Source organism: Mytilus galloprovincialis, chromosome 10 (genome assembly GCF_965363235.1).
Source record: "Mytilus galloprovincialis chromosome 10, xbMytGall1.hap1.1, whole genome shotgun sequence".
In the NCBI taxonomy this organism is placed as follows: Eukaryota; Metazoa; Mollusca; class Bivalvia; order Mytilida; family Mytilidae; genus Mytilus; species Mytilus galloprovincialis.
In genome coordinates, this window is record NC_134847.1 from 418,823 (window position 1) to 434,572 (window position 15,750).

At 33.1% G+C, this 15,750-nt stretch overlaps 1 protein-coding gene across 1 annotated transcript in view; it reads right to left on the reverse strand.

The window, feature by feature from the left end:
* Nucleotides 1-911: 911 nt before the first annotated feature.
* LOC143049616 (organic cation transporter protein-like) overlaps nt 912-15,750 on the reverse strand; it is a 57,221-nt gene continuing 42,382 nt past the window's right edge. Inside the window, exons 8-10 of the mRNA XM_076223212.1 lie at nt 7,671-7,852; nt 6,816-6,973; nt 912-1,147 (exon numbers count right to left, since the gene is read on the reverse strand). Coding sequence (XP_076079327.1) covers nt 1,075-1,147; nt 6,816-6,973; nt 7,671-7,852 — 413 coding nt within the window. The 3' untranslated portion in view covers nt 912-1,074. The remainder of the gene's footprint in view (nt 1,148-6,815; nt 6,974-7,670; nt 7,853-15,750) is intronic.

The window sequence follows — 15,750 nt, forward strand, 5'->3', positions numbered from 1 at the left end:
ACTTCAAATTATATATTTTTTGTTTTAATAAAGGAGTAGGTCCGGTAAGGGCCGATTTTGGCCTCAAATTTCAGGTTCATCTTACAAAATATTTTGACCACTTTTTAAACACTTAAGTGTCTATTTCATTTGAATCAATTAGGTTATGTGAAGGATTTTCACTGATTTAGTCATTAAAAACGATCCGATTTAAGCTCAAATATGAAAAATCTACCAAATATGCCGAAAAATGTCACTTTTCAGATGGTTTTTGTCAAAAATGAAAGTGGCCGCATCCGTGTTCATGCTCAACCTTTATATATGTTATGTATTATCATTAAATACAACTTACATTTCAATATTAAGGATGAACACGAATGGGGCCACTTTCGTTTTACACGAAAACCGTCTAAAATTTAACTAAAATGCCAGAATTGTGAAGATTTCAGTAATTTAGCATGACTTAATAGTGCTAGTACCCGATATATATGAATTGTATCGTCAAACAGAGCCCATATTTATGTAGCAGAAGCATTCTACTGTCCAATAAACAACTAAAAGTTTACATTTTAACAATTTTGTAAAACAGCTATATTTTGGAGCCAAAAAGGGACCTACTCCTTTTAATTGACAATTCCTAGAATTCAAACAAACTGATTTTGTAGCTCATTGTTAATGAAAATAATCCAGAAGTACTTTTAACTGTTAGATTTCAAGACATGAGAACCATTTCAAATAGGTTATTAATCTGGTTATCATTGCACTATGTAGACGAAACGCGCGTCTGGCGTACTAAATTATAATCCTGGTACCTTTGATAACTATTGTACTTATTATTTCGAATTTCCCAACAAACACACAAATTTTAATACTTTCTTCATTTCTCAAGCAGAGAAATCGGAGTTTCTAAAATCAAATCAATTGTATAATGGTTATCATGAATTCTTTTTATCAAAATAAGAAAAAGTCAGTAACATATTTATGAACTATTCACATGCTCTGAAACGTTTGTGGAACAGAATAGGTAATAACTGTTTACAATGTGGTGTATCCATTTCATTCAAACCTTGCATCTTATTTGAGTGGACTCTGGTGTTACAAACGTGTAGAATTTGTTGGGTCCATTTCAGTGGCAGAACCTGCAGCGTTTTTTGAGACATCACTACTCCTACATTTGAAAACAAAAAAATGCAAAGTACTTTAAATTAAAGAAGACGAGTAAAGTGGAAGCTTAACATTTTTTAATATATAACAAGAACAATACAGAACTATTGATTGTTTCAATTGATATTTCATAGTGTGTCTTTTAATTAGGGATGTCAACTCGGAGAACATTTACATGTAGACGAAACGCGCGTCTGGCGTATATACAAAATTTAGTCCTGGTATATATGATGAGTTTATTTACTGATCAAGTACTCGTGTGATTTACCGAACTCAAGTACTAACTCGTGAAAACATCTACAAAACGGAAATAAAAACATATACCCATTTTACACATTGTTGGCGTTGTCTTATGGACGTAAACCCTCAACATTATTACCTTATACTCGATAATAGTCCCGGGAATCGTATACTGAAATAAATAGTTCATTTACTACATGCCCTAATTATTTAAACTGGCAATAATCTTATTAATCAATCAATAAACATCTATGAATAAATGTTTACTTTATTATACAACCGTGTTTGTGAGTCGTAAAAACATTAAATGATTAACAAAGGGTATTGATTAGAATTTAATGATGGCTTTGCACATACTTTTATAGAGGGTTGCTGCTCACAAGGAAGCTATTCAACCAAGAGTTCCAAATGGTGAAGTTGAAAACATCCCTTCGTAAATTTAAAACTTATAGGTATTTATTATGAAGGTAAATCCAGAAAACGCTTCGGACGAAAGAAATTATTAAAAGTGTTGTTCTCAATTTTTTACACCACTGGGTCGATACCTCTGCTGGTGTACTATCAGTCCTCTAGGGTATCATCAGCTCAGTAGTCAGTACTTGGGTGCTGACATAATTTAACAAACTTTACTCAAATTGTCCATTTATGAATTTTGAAATTATTAAGAAACTAAGGTTTCAACTCCCTCAGGCAAAGTTGGCTTTAGATGGCTTTGGCTATTTATTTTAGGTATTTTTTTAGGTTACAGTACTTATACATCTTCGGATTTCAAATGGTTGGCTTTCAGCGTTCCTGATGGAGGTAAATCCGGGAAAGCGCGTCGGACGCATTAAATTATTAAACATGTTGTTCTCATTTTTTTACGGACGCCATCACGAGTTGGTTGACCGTTATGGAATAACCGTTTCTCAAATGATATCGGATATGTTCCTTACGTCGTAACTACAAAACTACAATCCCCTTCCCTTTCATGAATGTGCCCTACCGAATTATACTATTTACCGGATTAGTTCAAAATATGAGCCACTCTACGGGTGGCACATGTGGAGCAGGATCTGCTTACCCTTCCAGAGCACCTGATATTAACCCTAGTTTTTGGTGGGGTTCGTGTTGCTTATTCTTTAGTTTTCTATTTTTTGTCATGTGTACTATTGGTTCTCTGTTTATCTTTTCCATGTTTAGCCATGGCGTTATTTGACTGTCCCTCTGGTATCTTTCGTTCCTCTCTTTTAAAGGTCGTCATAGGGTGCAACTAATTTGTTCCTATTTAGAAATATTACAATTTTAACTATTTTTGGACGAGTTGATTTCCAGAGTTTGTGAGGTAACTAACAGTCCCTTTGACCGAAATATTTGCTGTGAAATAAAGGTGATGCTATATCAAAGACACCATTAGCTAAACGTGTAAGATTTGGAAGGTTTTCTTGTTCATAGCCTTCAACTGTTTTGGGGAATTCTAAATGACAATTAAACGCTAAAAATAAAGCGTATTTAATTTTCATTTATAATTTACCGTAAGACGCCCTTAATAAGAAGACAACAACATTCACACAGAAACCTGTTTAGTATCATTTTCGGTATTTGATACTCGGAACTTTTGAGCGATTCTCGAATCTTCGTTGACATCTCTACTTTAAATGTTAAAATGTTAAACTATTGTCTCATGCTAGGGTGAGGGTTGGCGCCTGTTAAAACGTTTAAACCCGCTGCATGTTGTATACACCTGTAAGCACGACTGTTTCTCAGTGATTGTTGTCTTTTGGTGTGATTCATTAGTGTTTCTCGTTTTTTATATATAGATTACAAAGATGGTTTTCCTGTTTTATTGACAATCATGCCACATCTTCTTAATTATATTTTTTCTTTATAATACGGAATGTGAGCTGTGTTAGACTGGCATTGACTTGCAATTTCTGATCTATGGTTCTGGATTACTAGCAATAGGAGTGTGAGTTTTGTTTATTTTGCAATGACTCTGTTCATCTACGATTCTGGATTACCAGTGTTTACAGTTTATTTGTATTGCCTTGTCTCGCCAAATCTTGTCTTGCCTTGAATATTGTAACCTAAGGTTCTGAGACTTTTTTACCAGCTATGAGAATGTTTGTTTTGTCTGTCTTGCTTTATTCATATTTATCTACGATGCTAGTAAAATATTATTGAATCGAGTGTTATCAACAATTCTTATGTATACAAAACATGCGTCTGTGGTACTTATTATTATTAGCCTGGAATTTTTCATAAGCTATTAAATCACTTGGTGAATGCCACTGCTGCTGAACGTTTCGCCCCGATTATATCATCAGGTTAGTAGTCAGTGTGTTGACATGAACTATCTTTGTTATATTCCGGATAGGATACCACCTTTTATACCTTTATGGAGTCATTTTCTTTCAGAACGACAAGTCATTCTTTTTCAGAATCAACCCGGACGATACCATGTTTCAATGATATATGCTCCAAGGCCTAAAATAATGACCTGTGTGAGGTCATTATTTCCCTTGATAAACATGCAATCTATGATTTACTTCAAATCTTTATTCGTCTAATAGTTTTTTGTTGCCGATTTGGAAATTTATTTTTTAAAGTTCAATCGATGATAGGTGTAAAAGAAACCGTCATTGTAGTCCCACATTTTAATTTTAGAAACAAATAACATGAAGTACGTGAAGTTTTGTTATCGCTACAATAAAGAAACATTACCATATATGTCAGATGAATTTTAATTTAGACTTTTATAAAATAAATCCAGATTTAACATATTTTTTGTGTAAGATTTGAAAATCTTATTGAGTCAAACTGAATAGGTTGATTGATTTTTGGTTGCTTGCTTAACGTCCAGTGGCAAATATTTCATGCATGTTCAGGACGATAAACGCTGAATATGAAATCATACTGTGACCTACATGTATTTATATTCGTCTTCGTGTCAGTTCTTTACTTTTTAAAATTTATGTATACCTTTTACTCTATCAAATGATCAACTAATAAGATAATCTTATATTCTATTGAATAACATTAACGTAACTCACGAAAGGGTCGGGTGCGGAGGGTATATAATTATATCCTGATTATCTTTTAATAAAATGTATTGCTATTCAAAAGACAATCTTTCTGAACTTTTCATTCGATTCAAGTAAAATTGTTAAAAAAATAACCACTTTACCGCGAAAGAAATGACATAACAAAGAGAGACAAAAAACATACCCCCTCCCCCTTTTCCATAAGCTAAGTGGTACAATAAATTACTTACAATATGTCTTGTATTTGTCATACACGGTTATCGGATGGTAACAATACATTTGTGTCTTACTTCATGCAGTTACAGTAATATTTTATCTGTGTATGGATAATAATTTTTAAAAGGTTTATATCTAAATTATTTAGTGAGTTTTATTGCACATTCTAAATGAGCCGCAGCGCGTATCAAAATGCATTAGACAGGAATATCCCACTTAAGTGTTGTCGGTAAAATAGGATACTAAATTTTACATATCTTTATAAAATTAATATTTTTTTGACGGTATATAAGTCAGATAATGCATATTTTAAGGTTTTTCTTGTCGTAGAACACACCTCGGGGTGTCAGGGTTGTTCAAAGAAAGACCTCCCTCCGGTCGGTCTTTCATTTGATCAACCCTGACACCCCGAGGTGTGTTCTACAACAAGAAAAACCTTAAAATATGCATTATCTGTAACATAAATAGATTGCTTATTTGTATTCGGCAAAAACGTTTTTTTTTAAAAGGCGGTTTTAATGCTCTTTAACTTTGAATTTAATTTGGTTTGTATATTGTTTCGCATGTCTAGTGTACATTAAATTGTACGTCTGGTATATTTGACGATTCTTCACAATTAATTAGAGGGTAACTTTCGATCCTCTTATCTTGATATACGAGGAAATAGAGGGCAGGTGTTGTTTGAATTACATTGCATATCATGATCTGCTGGTCTAGCATACCAACATGACCAATTATCATAGTGATATTTTCGTTTGTTGTGTTTTGCTTGCCTCTGATCCGAGACCACAATTATTTCGTAGTGCATTTCTTTCAGAACATAAATGAAAATAAAAAAAATACCACCTGCGCTTTCTCAAAGAAACTTTTACAGTGTGTTGTACTACTTTTGGACAAATTATATCAAAATTATAGAAAACTTCATCGTCTCTAACTTAAAATATGGACAATCTTATCTTTGGGGCGTCTTGAAATCTTTTGACAGCTTCCGAAGCACTATTTTTCAACCTTTTTCACCTGGACCAAATCACTACTTTCCTTTACAGTGTAATTTCACCCCCTACTTGCAATTTGAGGCATTAAACATGGAGAAATAAATTTGGAAGGGGTATAAAAATTAATGACAAGTAACCCACTGTCAACACTAGGGACTATATTTGTGAACAACGAAACGAAAATCAAGGGACGACAATTGTGGTCTCGGACCCTCTATCTTGAATTAAGCAAAATACAGCGTTTAAACATTTGTATGACTATATCAAATTTTTGTATTCAACTGTGCTCACTACATAATCCAAATTCCGTCCTTTTTGCAGTGATTGGGACATCAGAAAGTGAGAAACATCTCCTAATTTATACTTTGTATTTGCATGAACAACACGTTGCATGACACATGTAGATCATGGCATGATTCATTTCAGAAGTACATGGGTTCAACCGAATATATGGGTATGACTCATGTTGTCTGTCTGTTTCTTTGCGGTGTGTCGATATTTGCCATAGTGCTATCAGTTGTATTCTTACGGTGGATCAACGATATATATTTCCTGTGATAATTTGTTTATATAATTTTTCAAAATGAAGATTTTAAGGTGTAATACCACCAAATCATGGTACGTTACATCCGGTTGTATACGAAAGAAGGTCGAAAAAAATATCCCCTTGAATTTGACTTGATTTTATTTATTTTCGAATTTAAAAAAAAAGCAATTGAATACATTTAAACTCAAATCTATACTTTTGTCCATGAAAATATTCAGGACAGTGTGAAAAATGTTAAGACTAATAAAATATAGCCTTTAAAAAGTCTTTTTATGCTTTCCCTAGTCAGGAATTTGATGTTCAGTAGTTGACGTTTGTTGATGTGGTGCATAAGTGTTTCTCAGTTCTCTTTTTTAATATAGATTAGACCGTTGATTTTCCCGTTTGAATGGTTTAAAACTAGTTATCTTTGGTACAATTTATAGCTTGCTGTTCGATGTGAGCTAAAGCGTCTTGTTGAATACCTATAAAGGTTTAATTTTACGAATTGTGACTTAGAAGGAGAGTTGTCTCATTGGAACTCGTATCACATCTTCTTATATATTTTTAAAGTAAATAAAAGTTTCTATGTCTTCTTAAAGTTCAGCAAAACAATTAAATATATAAATATGTAATTGTTCTATTTAGTCATTGATAATACATTCTGCTTACTTATTGTCCAGTAATGTAGCAGCATCATTTACAGTTTCTGGTAAAGATTTGGCTGTTGTTTCTGGTAATATAAGACTGATCATGCCCGCAATCAAACCAACTGATCCAAATATAATTAGTGGTAAAGCACTTCCGAAGTCTGTTTCAAGATTTTTTCCCTAAAAATTCAAAACTTCTCAACATAATGCAATATGTATACATGCAAAGACTATCAGCATTATATTAACTTAACATATTTATATTTCAGCTTTCTGTATCAGATTTAATTGTTGACCTAAGTTTTAAGTCACAATGAAAAGTACACTGAATAACCTATATAAATATATTAAGTAAACTCGTGCTGTTTGAATATTCTAGGTCTATTTTATTTAATATTATAGATAGAAAAAAATAATGTTTATCATCGTTTTTACCTGTGTTAGAATGATTCTTTTGTGGATCGAATCAGTCAACCAAATTATTTACCTTTATTTCACTTTCAATGTTGACATTCTCTTCCTTCACATCACTTTACCCATACAATTCACGTGTTATGCATATCAAGCGTAGTGGTTAAATTGAAGTTCACATAATTACGGAATGAGGTCGAATTATTCACTTGCAAGATGATAATTCATAATCAATGTTTTTAGCTTGTTTCGACAAAATTAAACCATACTGCTGATGAAAGCCAAATATAATTTTACTATTTGCAATTCATTAATGATTGAGCAAATAAATAATATTTTAGATTTTTTATATATCTCGGAGCTAGTGCCCCTTTTTAAAACACTTTCAAATAGCAAAAGAAAAATTGTATGTCGCCCCCTTGATTGTTCTTTTCGGAAACTAGGATCGTATTAAATAATTATTTACCAAAGCACCTATGTATGCAGACGACACTGTACCAATTCTACCAGTTGTACTACACATACCCATAGCCACACCTCGGAGCACGGTAGGGAACAGTTCTGCCGTGAATGTGTACACCACAAAGAAATTAATGGTCACCGCTAGTTTACCAATCATAGCTAAAGCAATGGTTATCCAATAAAGATCTAAAATTGATATGAAGCTAAGATTACACCTGTGGGTTTTGTTATATGAAAAAGAGTAAAATCTAGGATCATACATATATCTTCATTAATCTGGAAAGAATAAAAGCTATGATCATAAATGTATGTTTAATAATCTGGAATGAGTAAAAGAGAGGCGAAAGATACGAGAGGGACAGTCGAATCCATAGATCGAAAATAAACTGACAACGCCATGGCTAAATTTGAAAAAGACAAATAGACAAATAATTGTACACATGACACAGTATAGAAAACTAACCCAACCATCATGCTCCACAAGTGTCACCCGTCGTGTTGCTCATATTATTACTCGCCCGGTAAATAATCTAATTCGGTAGGTCACATTCATGAAAAGGGAAGGGCATTGTAGTTACGACGTAAGCAACATATACGATATCATCTGTGAAACAATTCCATAACGGTCAACCAACTCGTGATGGCGTCCGTAAAATTTACGAAGCGATGATTTCGACTTCACCATTTGGAACTCTTGGTTTAATAGCTTTCTTCTGAGCAGCAACCGTCTATACAAGCACGGGAATATCGTATTAATTGAGAGATATATATACTCCTTATGGATGCGCTGCTGAAATGTTGCTACTTAGAATGGAAAGATCACAATTTGGAGTCTGAAATCATCTTATTTGTCGCAACGCTTTGTTTTCAACCGACCCTCATTGTCAATTTCTAGACGTGCGTCAAGATATCAGACCGACTTAACTGTATCTGCTGTATCCTTTATCTCTAATTCGATGGGATAGATTAGTGCAACATAGTCACCAAATTTTTAATTATTTAGTGAGAGAACATCATCTATATAGCGGAGAAAAAATGTTTGTTTACTGCTCTCAGTTGGTCAGGAGAGAGCAAAACGCTAGTATAATTAATGTTTGTTCGTTTATCTGGAGAGAGCAAAACGCTAGGAAAATTAAGGTTTGTTCGTTTATCTGGAGAGAACAAAACGCTAGTATAATTAATGTTTGTTCGTTTATCTGTAGAGAACAAAACGCTAGGATAATTAATGTTTGTTCGTTTATCTGTAGAGAACAAAACGCTAGGATAAATAATGTTTGTTCGTTTATCTGTAGAGAACAAAACGCTAGGATAAATAATGTTTGTTCGTTTATCTGGAGAGAGCAAAACGCTAGTATAATTAATGTTTGTTCGTTTATCTGGAGAGAGCAAAACGCTAGGAAAATTAACGTTTGTTCGTTTATCTGGAGAGAGCAAAACGCTAGGAAAATTAAGGTTTGTTCGTTTATCTGTAGAGAACAAAACGCTAGGAAAATTAATGTTGGTTCGTTTATCTTGAGAGAGCAAAACTCTAGGAAAATTAAGGTTGGTTCGTTTATCTGGAGAGAGCAATACGCTAGTATAATTAATGTTTGTTCGTTTATCTGGAGAGAGCAAAGCGTTAGGAAAATTAATGTTTGTTCGTTTATCTGGAGAGAGCAAAACGCTAGTATAATTAATGTTTGTTCGTTTATCTGTAGAGAACAAAACGCTAGTATAATTAATGTTTGTTCGTTTATCTGTAGAGAACAAAACGCTAGGATAAATAATGTTTGTTCGTTTATCTGGAGAGAGCAAAACGCTAGTATAATTAATGTTTGTTCGTTTATCTGTAGAGAGCAAAACGCTAGGAAAATTAATGTTTGTTCGTTTATCTGTAGAGAACAAAACGCTAGTATAATTAATGTTTGTTCGTTTATCTGTAGAGAACAAAACGCTAGGATAAATAATGTTTGTTCGTTTATCTGGAGAGAGCAAAACGCTAGTATAATTAATGTTTGTTCGTTTATCTGGAGAGAGCAAAACGCTAGGAAAATTAAGGTTTGTTCGTTTATCTGGAGAGAAAAAAACTCTAGGAAAATTAAGGTTTGTTCGTTTATCTGTAGAGAACAAAACGCTAGGAAAATTAATGTTGGTTCGTTTATCTGTAGAGAGCAAAACGCTAGTATAATTAATGTTTGTTCGTTTATCTGTAGAGAACAAAACGGTAGTATAATTAATGTTTGTTCGTTTATCTGTAGAGAACAAAACGCTAGTATAATTAACGTTTGTTCGTTTATCTGTAGAGAACAAAACGCTAGGATAAATAATGTTTGTTCGTTTATCTGGAGAGAGCAAAACGCTAGTATAATTAATGTTTGTTCGTTTATCTGGAGAGAGCAAAACGCTAGTATAATTAATGTTTGTTCGTTTATCTGGAGAGAGCAAAACTCTAGGAAAATTAAGGTTTGTTCGTTTATCTGTAGAGAGCAAAACGCTAGGAAAATTAAGGTTTGTTCGTTTATCTGGAGAGAGCAAAACGCAAGGAAAATTAAGGTTTGCTCGTTTATCTGGAGAGAACAAACATCTAGGAAAATTAAGGTTTGTTCGTTTATCTGTAGAGAACAAAACGCTAGGAAAATTAATGTTTGTTCGTTTATCTTGAGAGAGCAAAACTCTAGGAAAATTAAGGTTTGTTCGTTTATCTGTAGAGAACAAAACGCTAGTATAATTAATGTTAGTTCGTTTATCTGGAGAGAGCAAAACGCTAGGAAAATTAATGTTGGTTCGTTTATCTGTAGAGAGCAAAACTCTAGGAAAATTAAGGTTTGTTCGTTTATCTGTAGAGAACAAAACGCTAGTATAATTAATGTTAGTTCGTTTATCTGGAGAGAGCAAAACGCTAGGAAAATTAATGTTTGTTCGTTTATCTGGAGAGAGCAAAACGCTAGGAAAATTAATGTTGGTTCGTTTATCTGTAGAGAGCAAAACTCTAGGAAAATTAAGGTTTGTTCGTTTATCTGGAGAGAGCAAAACGCTAGTATAATTAATGTTTGTTCGTTTATCTGGAGAGAGCAAAACGCTAGTATAATTAATGTTTGTTCGTTTATCTGGAGAGAGCAAAACGCTAGTATAATTAATGTTTGTTCGTTTATCTGGAGAGAGCAAAACGCTAGGAAAATTAATGTTTGTTCGTTTATCTGTAGAGAACAAAACGCTAGTATAATTAATGTTTGTTCGTTTATCTGGACAGAGCAAAACGCTAGTATAATTAATGTTTGTTCGTTTATCTGTAGAGAACAAAAAGCTAGTATAATTAATGTTTGTTCGTTTATCTGTAGAGAACAAAACGCTAGGATAAATAATGTTTGTTCGTTTATCTGGAGAGAGCAAAACGCTAGTATAATTAATGTTTGTTCGTTTATCTGGAGAGAGCAAAACGCTAGGAAAATTAAGGTTTGTTCGTTTATCTGTAGAGAGCAAAACGCTAGGAAAATTAAGGTTTGTTCGTTTATCTGTAGAGAACAAAACGCTAGTATAATTAATGTTTGTTCGTTTATCTGTAGAGAACAAAACGCTAGGAAAATTAAGGTTTGTTCGTTTATCTGGAGAGAGCAAAACGCTAGGAAAATTAAGGTTTGTTCGTTTATCTGGAGAGAGCAAAACGCAAGGAAAATTAAGGTTTGCTCGTTTATCTGGAGAGAATAAAACTCTAGGAAAATTAAGGTTTGTTCGTTTATCTGTAGAGAACAAAACGCTAGGAAAATTAATGTTTGTTCGTTTATCTTGAGAGAGCAAAACTCTAGGAAAATTAAGGTTTGTTCGTTTATCTGTAGAGAACAAAACGCTAGTATAATTAATGTTAGTTCGTTTATCTGTAGAGAGCAAAACGCTAGGAAAATTAATGTTTGTTCGTTTATCTGGAGAGAGCAAAACGCTAGTATAATTAATGTTTGTTCGCTTATCTGGAGAGAGCAAAACGCTAGGAAAATTAAGGTTTGTTCGTTTATCTGTAGACAACAAAACGCTAGGATAAATAATGTTTGTTCGTTTATCTGTAGAGAACAAAACGCTAGGATAAATAATGTTTGTTCGTTTAGCTGGAGAGAGCAAAACGCTAGTATAATTAATGTTTGTTCGTTTATCTGGAGAGAGCAAAACGCTAGGAAAATTAAGGTTTGTTCGTTTATCTGTAGAGAGCAAAACGCTAGGAAAATTAACGTTTGTTCGTTTATCTGGAGAGAGCAAAACGCTAGGAAAATTAAGGTTTGTTCGTTTATCTGTAGAGAACAAAACGCTAGGAAAATTAATGTTGGTTCGTTTATCTTGAGAGAGCAAAACTCTAGGAAAATTAAGGTTAGTTCGTTTATCTGGAGAGAGCAATACGCTAGTATAATTAATGTTTGTTCGTTTATCTGGAGAGAGCAAAGCAATAGCAAAATTAATGTTTGTTCGTTTATCTGGAGAGAGCAAAACGCTAGTATAATTAATGTTTGTTCGTTTATCTGTAGAGAACAAAACGCTAGTATAATTAATGTTTGTTCGTTTATCTGTAGAGAACAAAACGCTAGGATAAATAATGTTTGTTCGTTTATCTGGAGAGAGCAAAACGCTAGTATAATTAATGTTTGTTCGTTTATCTGTAGAGAGCAAAACGCTAGGAAAATTAATGTTTGTTCGTTTATCTGTAGAGAACAAAACGCTAGTATAATTAATGTTTGTTCGTTTATCTGTAGAGAACAAAACGCTAGGATAAATAATGTTTGTTCGTTTATCTGGAGAGAGCAAAACGCTAGTATAATTAATGTTTGTTCGTTTATCTGGAGAGAGCAAAACGCTAGGAAAATTAAGGTTTGTTCGTTTATCTGGAGAGAAAAAAACTCTAGGAAAATTAAGGTTTGTTCGTTTATCTGGAGAGAGCAAAACGCTAGGAAAATTAAGGTTTGTTCGTTTATCTGGAGAGAGCAAAACGCAAGGAAAATTAAGGTTTGTTCGTTTATCTGGAGAGAGCAAAACGCAAGGAAAATTAAGGTTTGCTCGTTTATCTGGAGAGAACAAAACTCTAGGAAAATTAAGGTTTGTTCGTTTATCTGTAGAGAACAAAACGCTAGGAAAATTAATGTTTGTTCGTTTATCTTGAGAGAGCAAAACTCTAGGAAAATTAAGGTTTGTTCGTTTATCTGTAGAGAACAAAACGCTAGTATAATTAATGTTAGTTCGTTTATCTGGAGAGAGCAAAACGCTAGGAAAATTAAGGTTTGTTCGTTTATCTGGAGAGAAAAAAACTCTAGGAAAATTAAGGTTTGTTCGTTTATCTGTAGAGAACAAAACGCTAGGAAAATTAATGTTGGTTCGTTTATCTGTAGAGAGCAAAACGCTAGTATAGTAAATGTTTGTTCGTTTATCTGTAGAGAATAAAACGCTAGTATAATTAATGTTTGTTCGTTTATCTGTAGAGAGCAAAACGCTAGTATAATTAATGTTTGTTCGTTTATCTGTAGAGAACAAAACGCTAGTATAATTAATGTTTGTTCGTTTATCTGTAGAGAACAAAACGCTAGGATAAATAATGTTTGTTCGTTTATCTGGAGAGAGCAAAACGCTAGTATAATTAATGTTTGTTCGTTTATCTGGAGAGAGCAAAACGCTAGTATAATTAATGTTTGTTCGTTTATCTGGAGAGAGCAAAACGCTAGGAAAATTAATGTTTGTTCGTTTATCTGTAGAGAACAAAACGCTAGTATAATTAATGTTTGTTCGTTTATCTGGAGAGAGCAAAACGCTAGTATAATTAATGTTTGTTCGTTTATCTGTAGAGAACAAAAAGCTAGTATAATTAATGTTTGTTCGTTTATCTGTAGAGAACAAAACGCTAGGATAAATAATGTTTGTTCGTTTATCTGGAGAGAGCAAAACGCTAGTATAATTAATGTTTGTTCGTTTATCTGGAGAGAGCAAAACGCTAGGAAAATTAAGGTTTGTTCGTTTATCTGGAGAGAGCAAAACGCTAGGAAAATTAAGGTTTGTTCGTTTATCTGTAGAGAACAAAACGCTAGTATAATTAATGTTTGTTCGTTTATCTGTAGAGAACAAAACGCTAGGAAAATTAAGGTTTGTTCGTTTATCTGGAGAGAGCAAAACGCTAGGAAAATTAAGGTTTGTTCGTTTATCTGGAGAGAGCAAAACGCAAGGAAAATTAAGGTTTGCTCGTTTATCTGGAGAGAACAAAACTCTAGGAAAATTAAGGTTGGTTCGTTTATCTGGAGAGAAAAAAACTCTAGGAAAATTAAGGTTTGTTCGTTTATCTGTAGAGAACAAAACGCTAGGAAAATTAATGTTGGTTCGTTTATCTGTAGAGAGCAAAACGCTAGTATAATTAATGTTTGTTCGTTTATCTGTAGAGAACAAAACGCTAGTATAATTAATGTTTGTTCGTTTATCTGTAGAGAGCAAAACGCTAGTCTAATTAATGTTTGTTCGTTTATCTGTAGAGAACAAAACGCTAGTATCATTAATGTTTGTTCATTTATCTGTAGAGAACAAAACGCTAGGATAAATAATGTTTGTTCGTTTATCTGGAGAGAGCAAAACGCTAGTATAATTAATGTTTGTTCGTTTATCTGGAGAGAGCAAAACTCTAGGAAAATTAAGGTTTGTTCGTTTATCTGTAGAGAGCAAAACGCTAGGAAAATTAATGTTTGTTCGTTTATCTGGAGAGAGCAAAACGCTAGGAAAATTAAGGTTTGTTCGTTTATCTGGAGAGAGCAAAACGCTAGGAAAATTAAGGTTTGTTCGTTTATCTGGAGAGAGCAAAACGCAAGGAAAATTAAGGTTTGCTCGTTTATCTGGAGAGAACAAAACTCTAGGAAAATTAAGGTTTGTTCGTTTATCTGTAGAGAACAAAACGCTAGGAAAATTAATGTTTGTTCGTTTATCTGTAGAGAACAAAACGCTAGGATAAATAATGTTTGTTCGTTTATCTGTAGAGAACAAAACGCTAGTATAATTAATGTTAGTTCGTTTATCTGTAGAGAGCAAAACGCTAGGAAAATTAATGTTTGTTCGTTTATCTGGAGAGAGCAAAACGCTAGTATAATTAATGTTTGTTCGTTTATCTGGAGAGAGCAAAACGCTAGGAAAATTAAGGTTTGTTCGTTTATCTGTAGAGAGCAAAACTCTAGGAAAATTAAGGTTTGCTCCTTTATCTGGAGAGAACAAAAAACAGTCTCCGGGACAAGTTTGCAATTCCGCTGAGTGCAAAAGTTGTCACCTTAATTTTTGGAGTTAAGTCAAAACAAAGTTGATAACTTGGTTGGTATTGGTTCCCTGATATTTGTCCTAAAATTTTTTGGATCTAGCACCACTGTTGAAAAAGTTATGCCCCTTTTTTCAACAATTTCCTCAGAGGAAAAGTACTTTTCCTCAAGGGAAATCAAATTTCCCTGAAGGAAAAAGATTTTTCCTCAAGGGAAATTGTTTTTTCCTCAAGGGAAAAAGATTTCCCTTAGGGAATTTGCTGCATAATTATTTCCTTTGAGGAAATTCTATTTCCTTAGAGGAAATTCTTTTTCCTTAGAGGAAATTCTTTTTCCTTTGAGGAAATTTGCAGCTTCAAATTTTCCTTGGAGGAAATACTTTTTCCTGTGAGGAAATTTGTAGCTTCATATTTTCCTTGGAGGAAATACTTTTTCCTGTGAGGAAATTTTTGACAAACACTTTTCCTTGGAGGAAAATTCAAGACAACAAATTTCCTCTAGGGAAATCATTGATCTTCAAATTTCCTCTAAGGAAATTTCTGAAGATCAAATTTCCCTTAAGGAAATGTTTTCCCTTATTTTTACTTGTTGAACATTTCTTCACTACACCATGTATACAAACAGTATGAATATAATAATAACAAGACTGTATAATTGATGCAAATGATATTTAAAACTTTAATAAATGTTTGACTCAACATTTTAATGACATTGAAAATAATACAGTCTGACTGTTTAGATCTAGGTATTGTTTATACTGTTTTTATAAATTTAACTTTGATTTATAATTTTTTTTGGAGCAAATGCTTCTATTTTCTTTGTAATTGTTTCAGTGCGATACATTAATAAGCA